We start from the raw sequence: 16,356 nt of genomic DNA, 5'->3' as shown, positions 1-16,356 counted from the left end.
TTCTCCCCTCAGCCCCACGTTTATTTGGCTAGGCCTGCAACCTAAGATTCTGTGAAAGATACTTGCTAAATATAAATACAGATGTTATCAGTCCTTGGTTCCCCTGGGCCGAATACTTTCGCAGAGACCATTCCTCCGTGCGGTTTCCTGCAATGCTGCCGCGTTGTACCTTTATACCTGTGTCTGTGTCTGAATCTATAAGCCGAAGCCCATGTCTAATCTCTAAGTGCATATACTTACTTATGCATTATTTTTTACCGTTTGTCCCCTCTTCTTTCGTTTCTAAATCCAGTCTTTCTATCCATTCTCTGTATTTTCCTTTGAAACTTCAAAGTGAGGTTTGCATAGTTTTATTTTGATTCAGGAGTTTGATGTCTCCAAGCCCAGAAGGAATGAATTTCCTTAACCGTTAACTCTGATATCTCTCCCTCCCCCGTAACCCCCAACCCCTGCCCTCTCTCTCTCTCTCTGTCTTTCCGCTTCTCAGGAGTTCAGATGATCTTTCACACTTTCCACCTTGAAAGCTCCCATGACTATTTGCTGATCACAGAGGACGGGAGTTTCACCGAGCCGGTGGCCAGACTCACGGGGTCCGTGTTGCCTCACACCATTAAGGCTGGTTTGTTTGGAAACTTCACCGCCCAGCTGCGGTTCATTTCAGACTTTTCCATTTCCTACGAGGGCTTCAACATCACGTTTTCAGGTATGTGGTTCTCTTCCGCCGTGTCTCTTCTGGGCACTAATGGGACTGTGTGCGTGCGCGTGTGCGCGGACATGTGTGGGATCACAGGGAAGGGTCCGAGCAGCGGTGCGCATTGGCCGGTGGGCAGAGGGCCGAGCCTCCATGGAGAAGACGCCGGGGCACCCGCTGGCATCACCAAGCGGCGCTTTGCAAATCCTCACCCCTGAGAAATCGCTCGTCTCGCCGAGTTCTCCTGGAAAGCGCCTCACTCACTTGTCATCCGCTCTGTCCGCGTCCCCGAGGAAGGCGTCCTCATCTGGGGACACTCTCAGGGAAGCTGTCATCTGATCGTTTTGGCCCTTGCCCTCCAGCAGAGGCCTCTCATCTACAGTGAGACACAAAATGAAACACACACAAACAAAACACGTGAACACACGCACTGGAGGATGAGTGTTCATTTACTTTGATGCAGTCAAGAGCAGAGACAAAGCCGCGCTCCGGAGTTGTGTAACACTTGTGTTTTTAATGACGGTGCCTACGGGACATTTGTGACGGCTCCTTTGTTTGCCCGGTCACGTTGTTTAGTATGCACGGCGCTGCGGATGGGGTGACGTGTTTTGTAGACAAGGAAAGTGCACACACTTAAAACTTAGCCAGCATTCACGAGAGGCATTTAATCACCTAAGCGACGCTCAGCGGCCCTGTGACGGCCGGGCCCTGCAGGAGCACAGGCGCAGCCCCAGCCAGCAGAAGGGCGCCGGCGCTCCAAGATCCTGATGGGCGGACGCAGGGGAGTTAAGCTGCAAGTCTGTCCGATGCCCTGACAAGGAGAGTGCATCCCCTCTTTGCGCCTCCCGGCCCAGAGCTAATGCAGTTTCCTGAGGTTCTTCCTGGGTCCCGTCGTCAGGAGAGACTCCTCCACTTTGGACATCCCCTAAATTCCTTAACGACTTCTGAAGTCACCCACGAGATTCTCTGTCCCGATATTTGGGGATTTAGCTCATCTCCTGTTGTAACGCTAAAACTCTTAGGAAAAGGACTTCTGTGCCTTCCGCCTTTACACAGGCAGCAGGCGGATTCCTGTGTCTTCTGCTCAGTAGGACGTTAATAATCACTCACTCAGTATCGCATGGTCCTTAGCGGCATATGCATTGAAATACGGCCTTAAAGAAAACAATTTCCTAGGGGTTTTAAGATGCTCTGAAGTATTGTATACTCTCTATAATTATAACCAATGCCATTTATCTTTGCCTGACTTTGCTGATTTTTCTGGCATTTCACTGCGTTAGTGGAGCTCTTTGGGATGAACTCAAACTAGATTTCTTGGAAATGTGCCATAATCAGGGTTAATCGTGACGTTTGGCTGTTCTGTGGCACAAAGACTTAAGTCATCCCAACACCGATGCCTAATTCCTCTGTGCCTTTTTGTCCTGTTGGGTCTCAACTCGGGCATCACGAGAATGTCTCTGTCTTTGTTCTCACTTCCATGGAGATCCAACACGGAGTTAACTAGAACATTCCAAAGGAGGGATGTGGCCGTGGCGCACATCTGTGGGGCTCCTCCCTAGATGCTTCTCACAAGTCTGTCGTTCCTACCCGTCCGGTGCCAGCTGTGCCTTAATCCCGCCCTTCCCGACACAGAGCTGGCAATAAGCCTTTTGATCAGCCAACGTCAGAACCCAGCTGGAGGGCAGAGTTTCTTCCTCTGAGATCTCCCGAAACAAGCAGGCAGGCAGGCAGCAAGGGAAGACAAAACCCACTTTTCTGGGTCTTGGCAGTGCTTTGGGGCAGCTTCTAGATATTTAAAAATCTTAAAAATTAAAGTGGTCACAGTTTTTGAGCACATGGACTGATCTGTTTGCACACAGCTGATGGAAAGTGACTCTTCAAGCTTGTGGAGGGAGGCATCAACTAGACTGTCACACGCAGGCTCAGAGAGTGTCACACGCAGGCTCAGACAGTCCTGGGAGGAAAACACACCTGGGACCCCAGAGCCCACGCTGCCTTAGGCTTGGTCTTCAGATGCGCTAAAGAATAATTTCATTGGCAAGAATTTTGCCTTGAAACCTGGCTGCAGACACTTGCCAGTGACACTAATACAATGGAGTTTATTTTCTAAGTGTCCAAATAAGTAGCAGCTTTCTTATGCAAATGATGTGTTGTCCCCTCTGGGGACCTTTCAGACGTTTGCACATAATCCGTCTGCTTTTCTAGCTGCCCGCCCCGCTTCCTTCTGTCATTGGTAGGAGGTTCTATTGCAGTGGCCTTTCCCCGTGCACGTCACCGGAGGGTCTCTGCAGGTGCTAACGGGGCGGCAGGGAAAGGGCTGCAGACTCCCAGACGGTCACACCCAGCTGAGTAGCGCAAGTCCTGCTCTGTCCCCGGGTCAGTCAGTCACTGAGACTTCATTGTGAGGACTTGGTCCTCCAAGCACCCTTTACCGTTAGCGGTAAAACTGTCTCCTACAGTTAAAGTCCCAGTTGTAAACTGGGTCACCTTATTTTAATGTCTCACATCTATTTAAAAAATACTAGAATCTATGTGATTCATCACAGACCGGCTCACCGGACAAAGGAAACCAGACCGGATAACCGTTCCAGAGCACTTTGAAAAAACATGCACGAGGTGTCTTAAATAATAGCATTTTTGTTTTGGTTCTTGCTGCATGCGTCTGAGTGTTTCCCCAAGTCCCACAAATTGACTCCGTCTCCTCCTGTCTCAGAATACGATCTGGAGCCGTGTGACGACCCCGGCGTCCCCGCCTTCAGCCGGAGAATCGGGTTCCACTTCGGAGTCGGGGACACGCTGACCTTCTCCTGCTTCCCGGGGTATCGCTTGGAAGGTGCCACCAAGCTGACGTGCCTGGGCGGGGGCCGCCGCGTGTGGAGCGCACCTCTGCCAAGGTGTGTGGGTAGGTGGTCACACGCTTTCATTTCATTCACCCAGTGGGGCCAGGGCGCGGCAGGCAGGGCGCGCAGGGCGGGCGGGGTGGGGGGCTCCCTGTCACCCTGGGCGTGAGCCCCCGGGGAGCGCTGACCCTGTCCAGAAAGTCAGCCCCCTTCAGCCTTCCATTCCGACGACCGATCGAGGGCAGATCGGAAGCGCGTGCCAACCGCTCTGTGCGGGGACAGATAGCACATCAGGAAAGTTAACCCAGGACTAAAGCAAGAGTGAAAGTGCGATGCCAGGCCGTGTTCCCACAAGGGACGGTTCTGTGGCCTAGAGGCAGGGGTGCCGCCCGGTGCAGCGACGGGACGAGTTAGAACACTACCTTGGCCACGCGACGCGCTAACTGGGTGAGGGTGGCCGAGGCTGCACGAAGTGTAGACACTTCCGTGCTCCGGCAGCCTTGTCCGCCTGTCCTGAGGAATGCGGAGGGCCCTCCACGGAGAAGCAGGGGCTTCCCGGGCTCCTTCCCAAGATGGTGGGGTCAGGATGCAGGCTCCCCGCAGTTGCTGCTAATCTGGGGACTGAGCCACCACAGGCAGGAGCCGAGCAGAGTCGTGGGCACAGGAATTAGGTGCAGAATTCCGCCTGCACATCCGGGGTCTGCTCGTCCCCACAGAGCAAGTGCCTGGCGCCCGCCACGCAGCCGTGTCACTTTGCATCTGAAGGGGTGAAAGTCTGTTCTTGCAAGTTACAGGAACTGCCTAGAGACACGGCATCAGGACCCTCATGGGGACATTAACAGCAGCCCGGCGTCGCTGTGGGTCTCTGCATCAGCAGGAGTCCATGGTGCCTCCCCCCTCCTGCCAGCTCATGTGACAGAGGGAGGGGCAGAGCTGTGGAAACAAGGTTTCCTGACCCATGGAAACGCTAGTTAGTGTAGGAAGACCCAATTTTCTTCCCCTGGCAAAGAACCTCTTCAGTTATCAGCACAGTTTAGGCATCTGGATTCAACGGGTGATACAGTTCTTTTGTGTTTTAGTGACATTCACACAGTCAGGACTTTGTTTAAAAAAAATTACACAAGTAAACGTGAATCGAGTCATCTTTCTCTCTCTACTGGGCACCTATCTGTAAATGTGTATTGTCTGTCTTTCCCCTACAATAGTGGTTCTTACTCTTTCCCGGTCACCGCCGGCCTGCACGGTCACAGCACCCAGGGGCCTGGGTGGGCCCTTCCCTCGGTTCACCTCTCCTGTGTTGTGGAGCGTCTCCTGGCTGTCCCGCCCACCTGGCTGTGGGGTTCCTTTAGATAAACAGGTGACTGCTCATGGCGTCCAAGCCCAGCGGAGTCTCCAGGCATCGGGACGTGTGGCCACTTCTCCATGTCTAATGAGTTGCCTGTTTTGAAGATTCTGTGTCCAACCTACTTCTCAGGCCAGGCTCTCCTGCCTGCTGGGTCTTCCGGCCCTGGGGAGCCGCCCCCAGGCTGCAGGATGGAGTCCCTGAGTGATCTGTCCAAGTCCCATCAAGGCACCCCCATAGGAGAACCTGTTAATTTGCCCCCAGCCGTGACTGTTGGTGGCACACGAAGGTTGGCCAGACTCTGCTGTCCTGCACCTGTCACCCGCATGCGTGAGCATCAGCGGGAGCCCATGCAGGCCGTGGTCCCCCCCCCACCCCGGGGCCCTCCCTCTGTGTCTTCGTCTGTCCCCTCACATACCTGTGCTCACCCTGCTTTCCTGTCTGGCCGACCGTCCTCGTCTCTCTGAACCCCCCTTACCCGTGAGCTGTCTCTACCCATCAGCCACTGGCTGGAGGGCCCCCCCGCCGCCCCCGGTGATAACAGCTCCATTCTGTGCAAGCGCCTTCATGTGTCAGTCTCCCATGAGGCTGACACCTCTTTACAGTGGGGGCTGCCTGACCCCTAGAACCAGCCGTGCGCCTTAGTCAGTAGATGTTCATCAAACAAAGTTTGCTTCCTTCCAAAGCCTTTCTCTTGATCTCAACGTTTGGATTCAGTACCACTCAGTGCCTGTGTCCCTTCTTTTAAAGTCACAGAAATAAGAGTGATCGATTCATAGTCGCAAATCCAATAATAGCAAATCCATTCCAAAGATCACAAGTGACATCAGAAGAAAGTCAACTGAATTATGAAAGTCAACTGGAAACAACGCTACTTTGTTTTTCTCCAATAAACATCTTAAATAGAATTTCTAGTGGATACCTAAACTAAGAACTATTTTTCTCTTTATCAGTTCCCTCCTAAGTGAAAGAGAAACCATCGTTTTATTTGTATTTATTCATCGTAGGGCTCTTTCAACCTAATAATTTACTTGGGGTGCCGGAAATCCTACCATCGGGTACTCCGTGACCCATGGCGGAATGTGCAAGCCCTGTCTGGTGACACCGTTCTGCTCTCATTACGTTTTATGTGTATCGTTCAATGTTTGATTTTTATTTGCAAGTCACGACACAAGGAGCCCAACGTGGTGGAAGTGAGCATGGGGGTTTCTGACGATGTGACTAAGTAGCCCTAAGTCGGGACGGCTTCAGGTGGGGTGAGATCACACTTGACCTTGTGATCAGTGGCCTGGTGCCTCGTTACCTCTGCCGCCTCTCCGCCTGGGCGCTGCTCTCGCCCGCGGCTCCACACACCGCAGGGAGAGTGTAGGCCACTCCCCCCCCGGGCCCCCTCGGCCCTGGCCCTCGCACCCACACACAGTGTGTAACCCCGATAATCTCCGCACACGCGGCCTTGGGCAGCCGCTTTCCAGAGGTAGCCCCCTTCTGCCCAGTCCCTGCATGGCCTCTGATTGGCCCAGATAGAGTCACATGCCTGTATCTGACCCCGCCCCCCACACTCCCCCAGGGACCAGGGCTGCTCTGCTTGTGCTGGAGAACATAGAGGCCGGTCTGCACAGGTGCTGAGTAATCAGAAAAGCACAGAAAGTACATGTTATATGGTATTTTGGAGAGATTTTGTGGTGTCTCGGAAAAAAAACAAAACGGGCAACTCAGAGCAGACAGGAAGATGGCGAGTGTCCACTAGGATTCTCTGAACTAATGTGTCTTCAGTGAACACACAGTTTTGAACACAAGGTTTTTTCAGGCAGAGTATGAGGAACTGATCTATCTACATCAGATTAACTACCAAGTAATATCTGCCGAGAGAATTAAAAGAAAAATCAGCGAAAGCACAAGTGATCCTGCTCCTGACCTGCACTAATTCTATTATTGGACAAACTACCATATGGAATAAAACAATAAGAAGCAATAAAGTCAACACTAGCAGCCTCAGTTGCTTAATGGATCACAGATATTCTGGAGAAGGATGGTCCAACAAAAGCGGTGGCCTATATTTTGAGAAATTAAACTCAGCTTTACGTCTTTTGACCAGTTCTGTCTCAACACTATTTCCCTATGCTGACCAGTCTTTTGTCTACATATCTTTCTTTAATTTTTGGTTTAAAATTTTTTTTATTTTTTATTCTTTTATTTTTTTTTAATGTTTGTTTATTTTTGAGAGACAGACAGAGCGTGAGGAGAGGCGGGCAGAGAGAGAGGGAGACACAGAGTCCAAAGGAGGCTCCAGGCTCCGAGCTGTCAGCACAGAGGCACAGAGCCCGACGCCGGGCTGGAGCCCACGAGCCGCGAGATCGTCACCTGAGATGAAGCGGGAGGCTTAACCAACTGAGCGGCCCAGGCGCCTCCTTGGTTTAAAATTTCTGAAACAAAATTAAAAACTGAAACTAATCTCTGAATTTAATTGAATCTTAAAAGTTAACTCAACAATAACATTATATTAAGGAAATAAAGGTTCAGGGGATAATAAGTAGATTAAAAATAGAATCAGCATCTTATCAGTTCTTCTATATTTGTGAGTAAAAATAAGATCGCACATTTTTAATGATTTGGTTTTATCTGTATAAAATATAGATAATGTGCATAGAGATTCTAATATACAATATAGACTTCATATACATAGTCATATCCGTACATATATGTACTGATCTAGTTTATTGATTCGTTTTTGTTTTAGGAACCAAAATACTCTTGGTTTAAAGTAGAAAGAAAGTAGGCTTTCTGTCTCCCTTTCATAGTGAAGCTATTTTCTATGTCTGTGCTGTTCAAATCATGCTCCCAAAGTGTGCGTGTGTATAAATATAAATACATGTGTGTGCATATGTATGTTAATCAATTTAAAATAATCAATTTATAAGTTCACAATGTTCTCAAAGGCCCCACTGCGATTTCCACACACTTTGGTCACCGCCACACGCTGCTGCCTGTTAAGGGAAGTCCCTGTGGCACAGAGACTGTGCCACCTCAGTGTGACGCGTGGGCAAGCTCTTGGGCAGGGAGCTCGACCCGGGTTTTGGATATGCACACACACGGAGGATCAGAGGAGCGGGGCACAGGTGTGGGCCTGCGTGTCAGCCCAGAGCCTGAGTAGTAAGTGCCTGTGGTCCGCACCCCCAGTTGGGGGTGTTTGGTAAGGGTAGTCTGAGCTGAATAAGAAGGGCCTCACCAGTAGGTACTGTTGACAGAAGAATTTGTGGAAAATCAATTGGCTCCTTTCTATTATCTTAATGTAATTTTAATTACTTCATTTCCATTAAGAAACTCTAAATGACAATCCGATTTTAATTACAAATTCAGGGGTTTTTTTAGAAAAAGAACAAATGATTCATCTTGAGGAAAATTATATCCATTCGTCTTAAAGCACTCGTAAATGGATTATTGAAAGAACTTAAAATTGATACATTCAATTGCTTTGCTAATGGAGGTTTACAACGGATATTTTCAGTCAAGTTCAAAGAATTTTTAAAATCTGATGACTTAAATTGTGTAATTTTCTGAGCACTTGATCTGTACTGTTGGTGACTTACTTTCTTTAATTATTTCCTATGAGGCAGAGTCTCAGGCTTCACTGTTACTATATTTTATTTGTTCTGCCGTTACTCACTGTGCTTGTCCTTGGTGTTCCTCTGGACTAGGAATTCTCACGTCGCACCCTTGTTGTTTTCCCTTCGAGTCTTCAAGATTCTTTGCTTTCTCATAGGGCATTTCCTCTTCTCCAAATGTCTGGACAGGTGTGTGCTCCAAACTTTAGGGACCCCGCACCATGATTCGGTGGCACCCACACATTCCCTGAGATCTGGCCAAGTGTGCCTGCAGATGACCGCCTGCCTCAGGCGTGTCCCTAAGCCTCACACCCAGCCCGGCCCTGTGTCCCACCCCTGTGTGCCCACCCACGTCTCTCGTGGAGGCTGTGTGTTGCCAAACTTGCTGAGTAATGAACCAAGTTGAGTAATGAACCAAGGTCAAGATAAAATGGTGACTCCTGTTCAGCCTTTAAGATTTTCTTGCTGATCTTGACATGAGTTCACAAAACAATAGCAACCGCCACATATGTTCACTGAAATAGTGTCAACTCAAGTGGACAGCTGTTTAAAGTTGAGGACAGATGTAAAAGTCATAGTTTAAGAGGAAAAAAAGTAATTATGTGATAATCCTCTTGAAAGTCTTTGAAGAATATAAAGCCATACAAATATAGATAGGGTAGTGATCGTGCATAGTATATAAATATATAATACAGAACACTCTACTGAAGTAGATTTTTTAAAAAATTAACATACCAAGTTTGCATATTCTATAAGCAATTTCATACTCTTGGAGAAAATTTCCCATGAAAGACTGTCTTTAAGCACCCGCCATATTACTCTGGAAAAATGAAATGAACGTGTTGGTCATGTTTATTTAGGTTCAGTTATATATGAAATAAATGGATTATTGCTGAATGTTCACTTAGAGATTTTACTGGGTCTCAGCATGAGAGACAGGGGCTCTGATGCCAACGGGATTTGATGGTGCAGGGGGAGGATGATGTGAGATGCAGGAGGCCCGTTGCTTCTGTGCCCTCTTCTCGCAAGTTCCAGGAACAGATGGCCTGTCCACAAGGGTTACCGTTACGACAGGGCAAGCAATGGCGCACACTTACTGTTTCTCTCTAGTGCACTTACGTAGCACCACTTTTCTATATATGCCTTAAAGCAAAATCCCAGGATCCAAATCCTAATAAAAAGATATGTGAAATTACATATTTAGATTTAATGGGTTTTTTCCCCTTCCCATGTATCCAAATGCTGAAGTTTTCTCACAAGTTCTCCCTTTTTGCTGAGTTATTAGAAAGAAGTATGTGGTTGGTGTCTTAGATGCTAATGGGAAAACAGACTGTCAGCTCCAGTTAGCTAGTGACCTGTTCCAAATAAATGCCCTGAAAAGGAAATGCCCATATGTCACAAACGCACACTACCTTAGTGCCATTGTTTTTTATAATTAATAATATTGTGAGTTATTAACTAAGATATGTATCCATCATTAGGATATAAAAGGGCACGATTCCATTGCTAAGTATGTAGAGTTTATGTCAAATCAATAGTTGATCTCTACCAGTTTTGTGACCTTGGGAAAAGCGCTTGGTTTTTTCAACTATGCTGTTTCATTGTCCTCACCTGTAAAATGTGGTTTGTTAACCTGTTAGGAAAGGTCACTGGGAAGTAACATGAGTCCTTGTATGTGACACACAATTCGGTTATCAGAGTTTGCATATCAGCGTTGACATAATTGCTTGTCACTTTTGAAAAGTGACACCTCTGACCAGTTCTGGGAGATTCTCTCTGTGACTAATCTGTGGAGGAGAAGAAAAGAACAGAAACGTAGTGGTGTGAAGACCAAAGCAAGAAATTCGACCACAGTGAGAACAAGAGAACAAAGCCCGTTCTCCACAAATGCAGAACCACAGAGACAGACGGTGGACGAACATGAACCTTGCAGAGCCCTCTGCCGGTGGAAGGAGGAGCGGCCCCCTCAGGGGTGGGCTTGTGGAGAAGACCATCCGAGTTGATGCTCCTTGGCTTTGCCTTCCTCAGGGAGCGCCCCCTGAAGACCGCTAACGACTTCTCCCGCGTAGCCTCATAGCGACCTGAGAGCCACGAAGCTCACATTCCAGTCTCCGGTTCCGGACGCGTGGACTTACCGCTGTGTTCAATTAATTACCCCTTATGCTGTCCCCCCCCCCCCCATCCTCCTGGCCTCATTCAGTCACGGAAGAGGACCACCGCCTCTCCTGATGGCCAGACGGTGACCAGAGGGAGGGCCCGGACCCTCATTCTCCCTTCCGCCTCCAGCCCACCCCTGGGAGGGCTGACTGCACTTCACCGTGACATGCAGTGACACAGTCAGGAATAGACGTGACATCTTCAGATGTACGGTAAACCCAAACACACACAGCCAGTTATTACAGTGATACAAATCCTTCTTTCAGTGTTTTCTTGGCTAAAATTCACCTATTTGCTACAATATCAGTATTTTTTACATCTCCCATTGCAAGACTTCTTTTCAAACGCATAAAGTAATGGATAAAAGGACTTAAATGTCATTTTTGACTGGTTCACATTATTATTGATCACTGTCAAAGTCAATTTTAAATAAAAACCCCTGATATTTATCACTAGGTTTTATATTTCAGTTATCAGAATTCAGTTGAATTCATTTTCTTTTGATTCTACGTGACATCCTTCACCAGTTTGTACCCCCCACACTGTTCTAGCCATAGAACAAGAAAACGGGACATTCTCCCTTGCTCTTGTGATGTTTGTCCATTTATCTTGGTTCTTATGTTTTTAAAAATCCTATTTCTTTAGGAAAGAAAAAAAAAGGCCAAAAAATATATGACATTGTCCATGAGTCATTGCCATTTCCCAATAGGATTACTTACCTAAAATGCTTGTTGCTTTTAATGTATAAATTGATTGACGTATGTCTTCAATCTTCGACGGCCTCAGACTCAGTAGATTGCTAACTCGGAAGGAGATATCCACCACGGAGACACATCACTTGCCTTTCTTCTCATATATGTTTGTAGTTTTTAGAGAATATTTTAAGAGACATTTATAATTAAGAAATGTATAATTACTTATAATCATATACATATATCTGTAGTGTTAAAATAATATTATGAAACCCCTTTGCCAGTTTGTTGGGTCACCCGTTCCTTGTGTTTATTTCTCAACACTTCCCCCCCTTGCTCCTGAGCAAAGCCTGCCTTTATGTCTTCACTTAAGAATACATAAGGGTCATGGGTGCCTGGGGGCTCAGTAGCTTAAGCGGCCGACTTCAGCTCAGGTCATCATCTCACGGCTCGTGAGTTCGAGCCCCACATCGGGCTCTGTGCTGACAGCGGACAGCCTGGAGCTGCTTCCGATTCTGTGACTCCTGCTCTCTCTGCCCCTCCTCTCTCTCTCTCTCTCTTTCTCCTCTCTCTCTCTACCTCTCTTTCTCTCTCTCTCAAAAATAAATAAACCTTAACAAAAAGCTACATATAGGTTAGTTGAGCCCATGTTCTTGTGTGTTTCCTGATTTTCTCCCAATCCTCCTAGATGTGGACATTGTGAGGTCCAAGTGCATGCCTCAGTATGAGCTGATCTTAAATCTCTAGCAATTTTCTGCGGGCAGGGAGGCTAGGAAGCATGGTTTGAAGTGTAGCTGATTTTCTTTATTGTGAGAGGAAGATGGAGATGTCAGAGAACATCACAATTAGTGAAAACGGGCATGCAGAAGAGGTCTGCCAAGGTCACCGCACAAAATCACACACTGAGTCCCTTCTCTCTCTGGTCCTCACTGCCACTGAAGTGGTGCACTTCCCTGATTTTCACTCTCCAACTGGACCATTATTTTTCAAACTCATACTTATTTTGTTGAGTTTTTTAAAACTACTGCAATTGCTACATAATGTGGCCAATAAATTATTTGGTGCAGAATCTGATGGGGATCTCTTGTTTCTCTCTCTCTCTCTCTCTCTCTCTCTCTCTCACACACACACACACACACACACACACACATCCTTTAAGTTGAAAATTTTATGGTAATTTTCAACTTAAAGGATCTTAAAACTGGGGTCTTTCAGCTAACCCTTTTAAGGGTTTGCTTTTAAGGTGAGCTGAGAGGTGAAGTGACTTTCTCTGAGTTGACATAAAGAGCTATATTTATCTTTTATCCTGATTAAATGTTCTTTTATGCAAATGTGGATCTAGAAGTGAATTAGCTCTGCTTTCCTCAGGAGAAGGGCAGAAGAAAGTAACATTTACCTCCACCAAATGTCCTTTTGTCCTGAGATAGAAGTCTGACCAGCTCAGTGCTGGGACGTAGTCATGGGCTGCTGAGTGGTTTTATTTGTCTTTAGATTCCCTTTAAGTGTGTTTGGGTTGATGCCATGAAATACAAATGTGAGGAACTTACTTCAGTACAGCAGAGATGTCACAGTAGAGTTGGTGAGGACATCTCATGAGGTAGAAATGAGGCATGGGGAAGGGTATGACTGCTCTGTGACACCGCCGGTGTGCTCTGGGCTAGCGATTTTACTCTAGATCTCTCTGTGGGATAACGTGTTTCTTCCATAGAGTAAGGTTCTCTATGGAAATTAATAAGAAATCTTGAAAATAGATGAATAGAGAATATTTCCTGTCCAGTTGGCAAACAGTATTAAAAAAAGCCACCGATCTACAAAAACAATATGTTAATTAGAAACATACATTGAGAGAGGAGAAGGCCCGTCATGGTTGTAGTTTTTATGTATGAAAATCAGCAATTCCGCTTTTCAATTCTTTCTTCTTTAATGTCCTATTTCTTTTAGCTGAATGTGGAGCAACTGTCAAAGGAAATGAAGGAACGTTGCTGTCTCCAAACTTCCCATCGAATTATGATAATAACCACGAGTGTATCTATAAGATAGAAACAGAAGCTGGCAAGGGGGTCCATCTCCGAGCACGGAGCTTCCGGCTGCTCGAAGGAGACGTTCTGAAGGTAAAAAGGATCTTCTTTAATGTGACCCCATCTCTTCTTCTCAAGGAAAAGATTAAGCATCTATCAATCCATACACCTAGATATACGTATGTTAATATATATTCAGATAGACACAGTTTTTCCCATATGTTTAGCCAATTGGTTTGAGAAGGTGAAACGTAGCCATGTTCCTTAGTGGCATGAATGTAGACTTTGATCCATCTCAGTCCACAATCTTGAATCTAACGCTTATTAGCTGTGTATCTTGGGCAGATTATTCAGCGCTTTTGGAGTTTGGCTTCCTTATGTGTAAAAACACATGGTGATGTCCATCTTTGAGGGATGTTTTGAGGTTTAAATAATATACTGTCAGTGGACATATCCAGGATCACGCTGAACACACAACGTAATTCATAAAGCTGGCAGGAGCCCCGAAGCCACACTTAAGTAGTCATTCTCACTTACTAGATGTGGTCCCAGCACTCTGAGTGAGGGGGGTTTTGATGTGGTCGTGGAAGCAAGCCCAGCGGTCTGTCCCCAGACCTCAAAGCAGCGCTCCCATGGAGAAGTCATGCTGGACAAGACAGAATTTCAGCGGGCGAGTCTGAGCTGTGTGCACGGGACTCAGGGACATTCTTGGAACGGGACCAGAAACAAGGGCTGTGCACACCAGCCGGTACAGCACCAGAGCCTTGCGGAAATGCTCCGGGTGCAGGACCCAGCACACCGCCCGCCCTGTGGGTGGACTTCTGGGGTACAGGATCTGGGGGCCAGTGAGGAAGCCCCCAGCACACCACCTGCCCTGTGAATGGACTCCAGGGGAACAGAACTGCGTGCCGGGGACATCCAGATCTTGTACAGATGTATGAAGCCCAGCTCCACCTGGAAATGCCCCATGATTGGTAAAGCTTCTGATTCCCTTCCCACCTCTCCTGTAACTCTTCTAGAAGACGAGGGACCTTGCAGGATCTGGGGGCCAGGAAGGGGACATTTGTAGAGTGAGGACATGCAAGGAGGGGCATCAGACTAATGGCAGGCATCACCCAGTCTGTCTCCCTGCTCAGTCGAGTGAGGAGTGAGCACCCGGCCCAGGGCACACAGCTCATCTGTGGCAGGAGAGAGAGATCTCTCTTCTCATTCCCCTGTGAAGTTCTAGGGTTTTCCAGTGACATTTACACAGACTTTGACTCATAAGTTGACGCATCTCAGATTCAGGGGACTCCACACGCTGTAAGGCGTCAGTGCCAGGAAAAGAGGCAAAGAAGAGCCAGTGGGGAAGGAACCGTTACTGACTTCCCACTTGTCATCCATTTGCACATCAGTTAAAAGAGGGGTCCCACCAGGATCCCTGCTGACCTCACTAGCTGTTACATGCACACTCAAGAGGCACTTAAAGTCTGAAGTGCCTTATTCTGTCCATGGTCCAGGCTTGGCTAGTTCAATGTCATTGTGAGAAGACTAGGTTCATTCTCATTGTTCTTTTAGTGTCATAATCTTTCCAAAGCTCATGCTGACATAATGCAGCTCTGTCATTAAGAAGTGATTTTCAGGCAGGAAACTAGTACATTTTTACCCACGAAAAAAAATAAAGTTGCGTCGTAAGAAATCATTTTCTGAATTCCTTGATAACCTCAAATTTAGAAGTCAGTGAGCCTTTAGAGAAAACTTGGAAGTAACAATTAACTATGCTTGGTGCAGGTGAGTGATTAGAGATACTGCATAAAACATACAATGGTAAATATTGCCGCGGAAGCAGCAAATGATGATCATTGGTGATTGCACGCATTGTAAAGTTGTTGATTATAACAAAAAGCAGAAACAAAAACCGTGCTTACCTCATTTAATTGCAGAGAAAGTGTCAATCATCTGAAATGCCTAAATGTTTTGCAAGCATAGGTTTTATTGGCCAGGCTAATACATATCTCCGGGTCAAAAACATTTCAAGTGGGGTTCTCTTAGTTTTTAGCTTTAAATGCTATTCACATTTTTCTTCACACACAGTATGATCCAGTAAGAAAGACCAAAATTTTATGTATGGATTTCTACATACAAAATATGTTTCTTGTTTCAAATGAGGGAAAAAACATGTAAGAGAAATGCAGCTTGAATGAGATGTCATGAAAGGAGTATATAATGGAACTTGAAGGTAATTTTGGGAACGACCTTCGGGTTTAACTCCTGTAAACCTGGGCAAGACCCCCACCTCGGGACACCACCGCCCTGCCACTCGGGAATCCGTGAGGGCTCCTAACTGCGATCGTCCGCTCTCTGGGCCATCGTGCTCTGGGTGGAAGCCCAGATTAAATGCCGAAGTCAGAGGAGCAATCATGCTGCAGAGAGTTACAGCCTCGTGGTGACAGTACCCAGGGAGCACGTCCCCAGCTTCACAGAGAGATGAGGGTGTGCAGCTGAGGGGTGTTGTGCTGAACTGCCGCTTGTTCCTGATTTCACTGGAATCAAAACTCAAGGCTCTGACTTCCCATGCCATCCAGGTGGTCATTTGTGATCCACAGAGAACTGCCAGGCACAGAGCTCTTTGCCGGAGGTGTAGACAAATGTGACAGAATTATGGTCTGGGGGAAGCCCGTAATCCAGTGTTGCGATGATTCATTTTTAGTGGCTGTAGCTTTGAGGAACCTGGGAGCTGGACGCTGTCCAGATGACCTGTTTCCTCTGTGGGAAGCTCCCAGTCAAGGCCAGCGGAGGTGATTATGGACAGAACTCTCAGGATGGAGCTCACATGAGTGTCTCCTTGCTCACATGCCCCTCATTTCCACGGGTTTCTGTGACTGACAGAGAATTGTGTGGCATATGCCATGAGACAAGACCTTTCTTGCAAGGTCTGGAGATCTTTCTTCTGAGCCAGATTCCTCTGGACTTAAAACTTGTTATGATCTAGAGTCACGGACACGCCATGTCTGATGAACCCATATAGTAAGTCA

The 16,356-nt window shown here is 47.1% G+C and overlaps 1 protein-coding gene across 1 annotated transcript in view; it reads left to right on the top strand.

Moving 5' to 3' along the window:
- CSMD1 (CUB and Sushi multiple domains 1) overlaps positions 1-16,356 on the top strand; it is a 1,512,254-nt gene that overhangs the window by 1,188,609 nt on the left and 307,289 nt on the right. The window contains exons 34-36 of the mRNA XM_029933196.1: positions 488-703; positions 3,405-3,593; positions 13,266-13,435. Coding sequence (XP_029789056.1) covers positions 488-703; positions 3,405-3,593; positions 13,266-13,435 — 575 coding nt within the window. The remainder of the gene's footprint in view (positions 1-487; positions 704-3,404; positions 3,594-13,265; positions 13,436-16,356) is intronic.

The sequence above is a fragment of the Suricata suricatta genome, chromosome 1, assembly GCF_006229205.1.
Source record: "Suricata suricatta isolate VVHF042 chromosome 1, meerkat_22Aug2017_6uvM2_HiC, whole genome shotgun sequence".
NCBI lineage: Eukaryota > Metazoa > Chordata > Mammalia > Carnivora > Herpestidae > Suricata > Suricata suricatta.
This window is presented reverse-complemented; position numbering and strand designations above follow the sequence as displayed.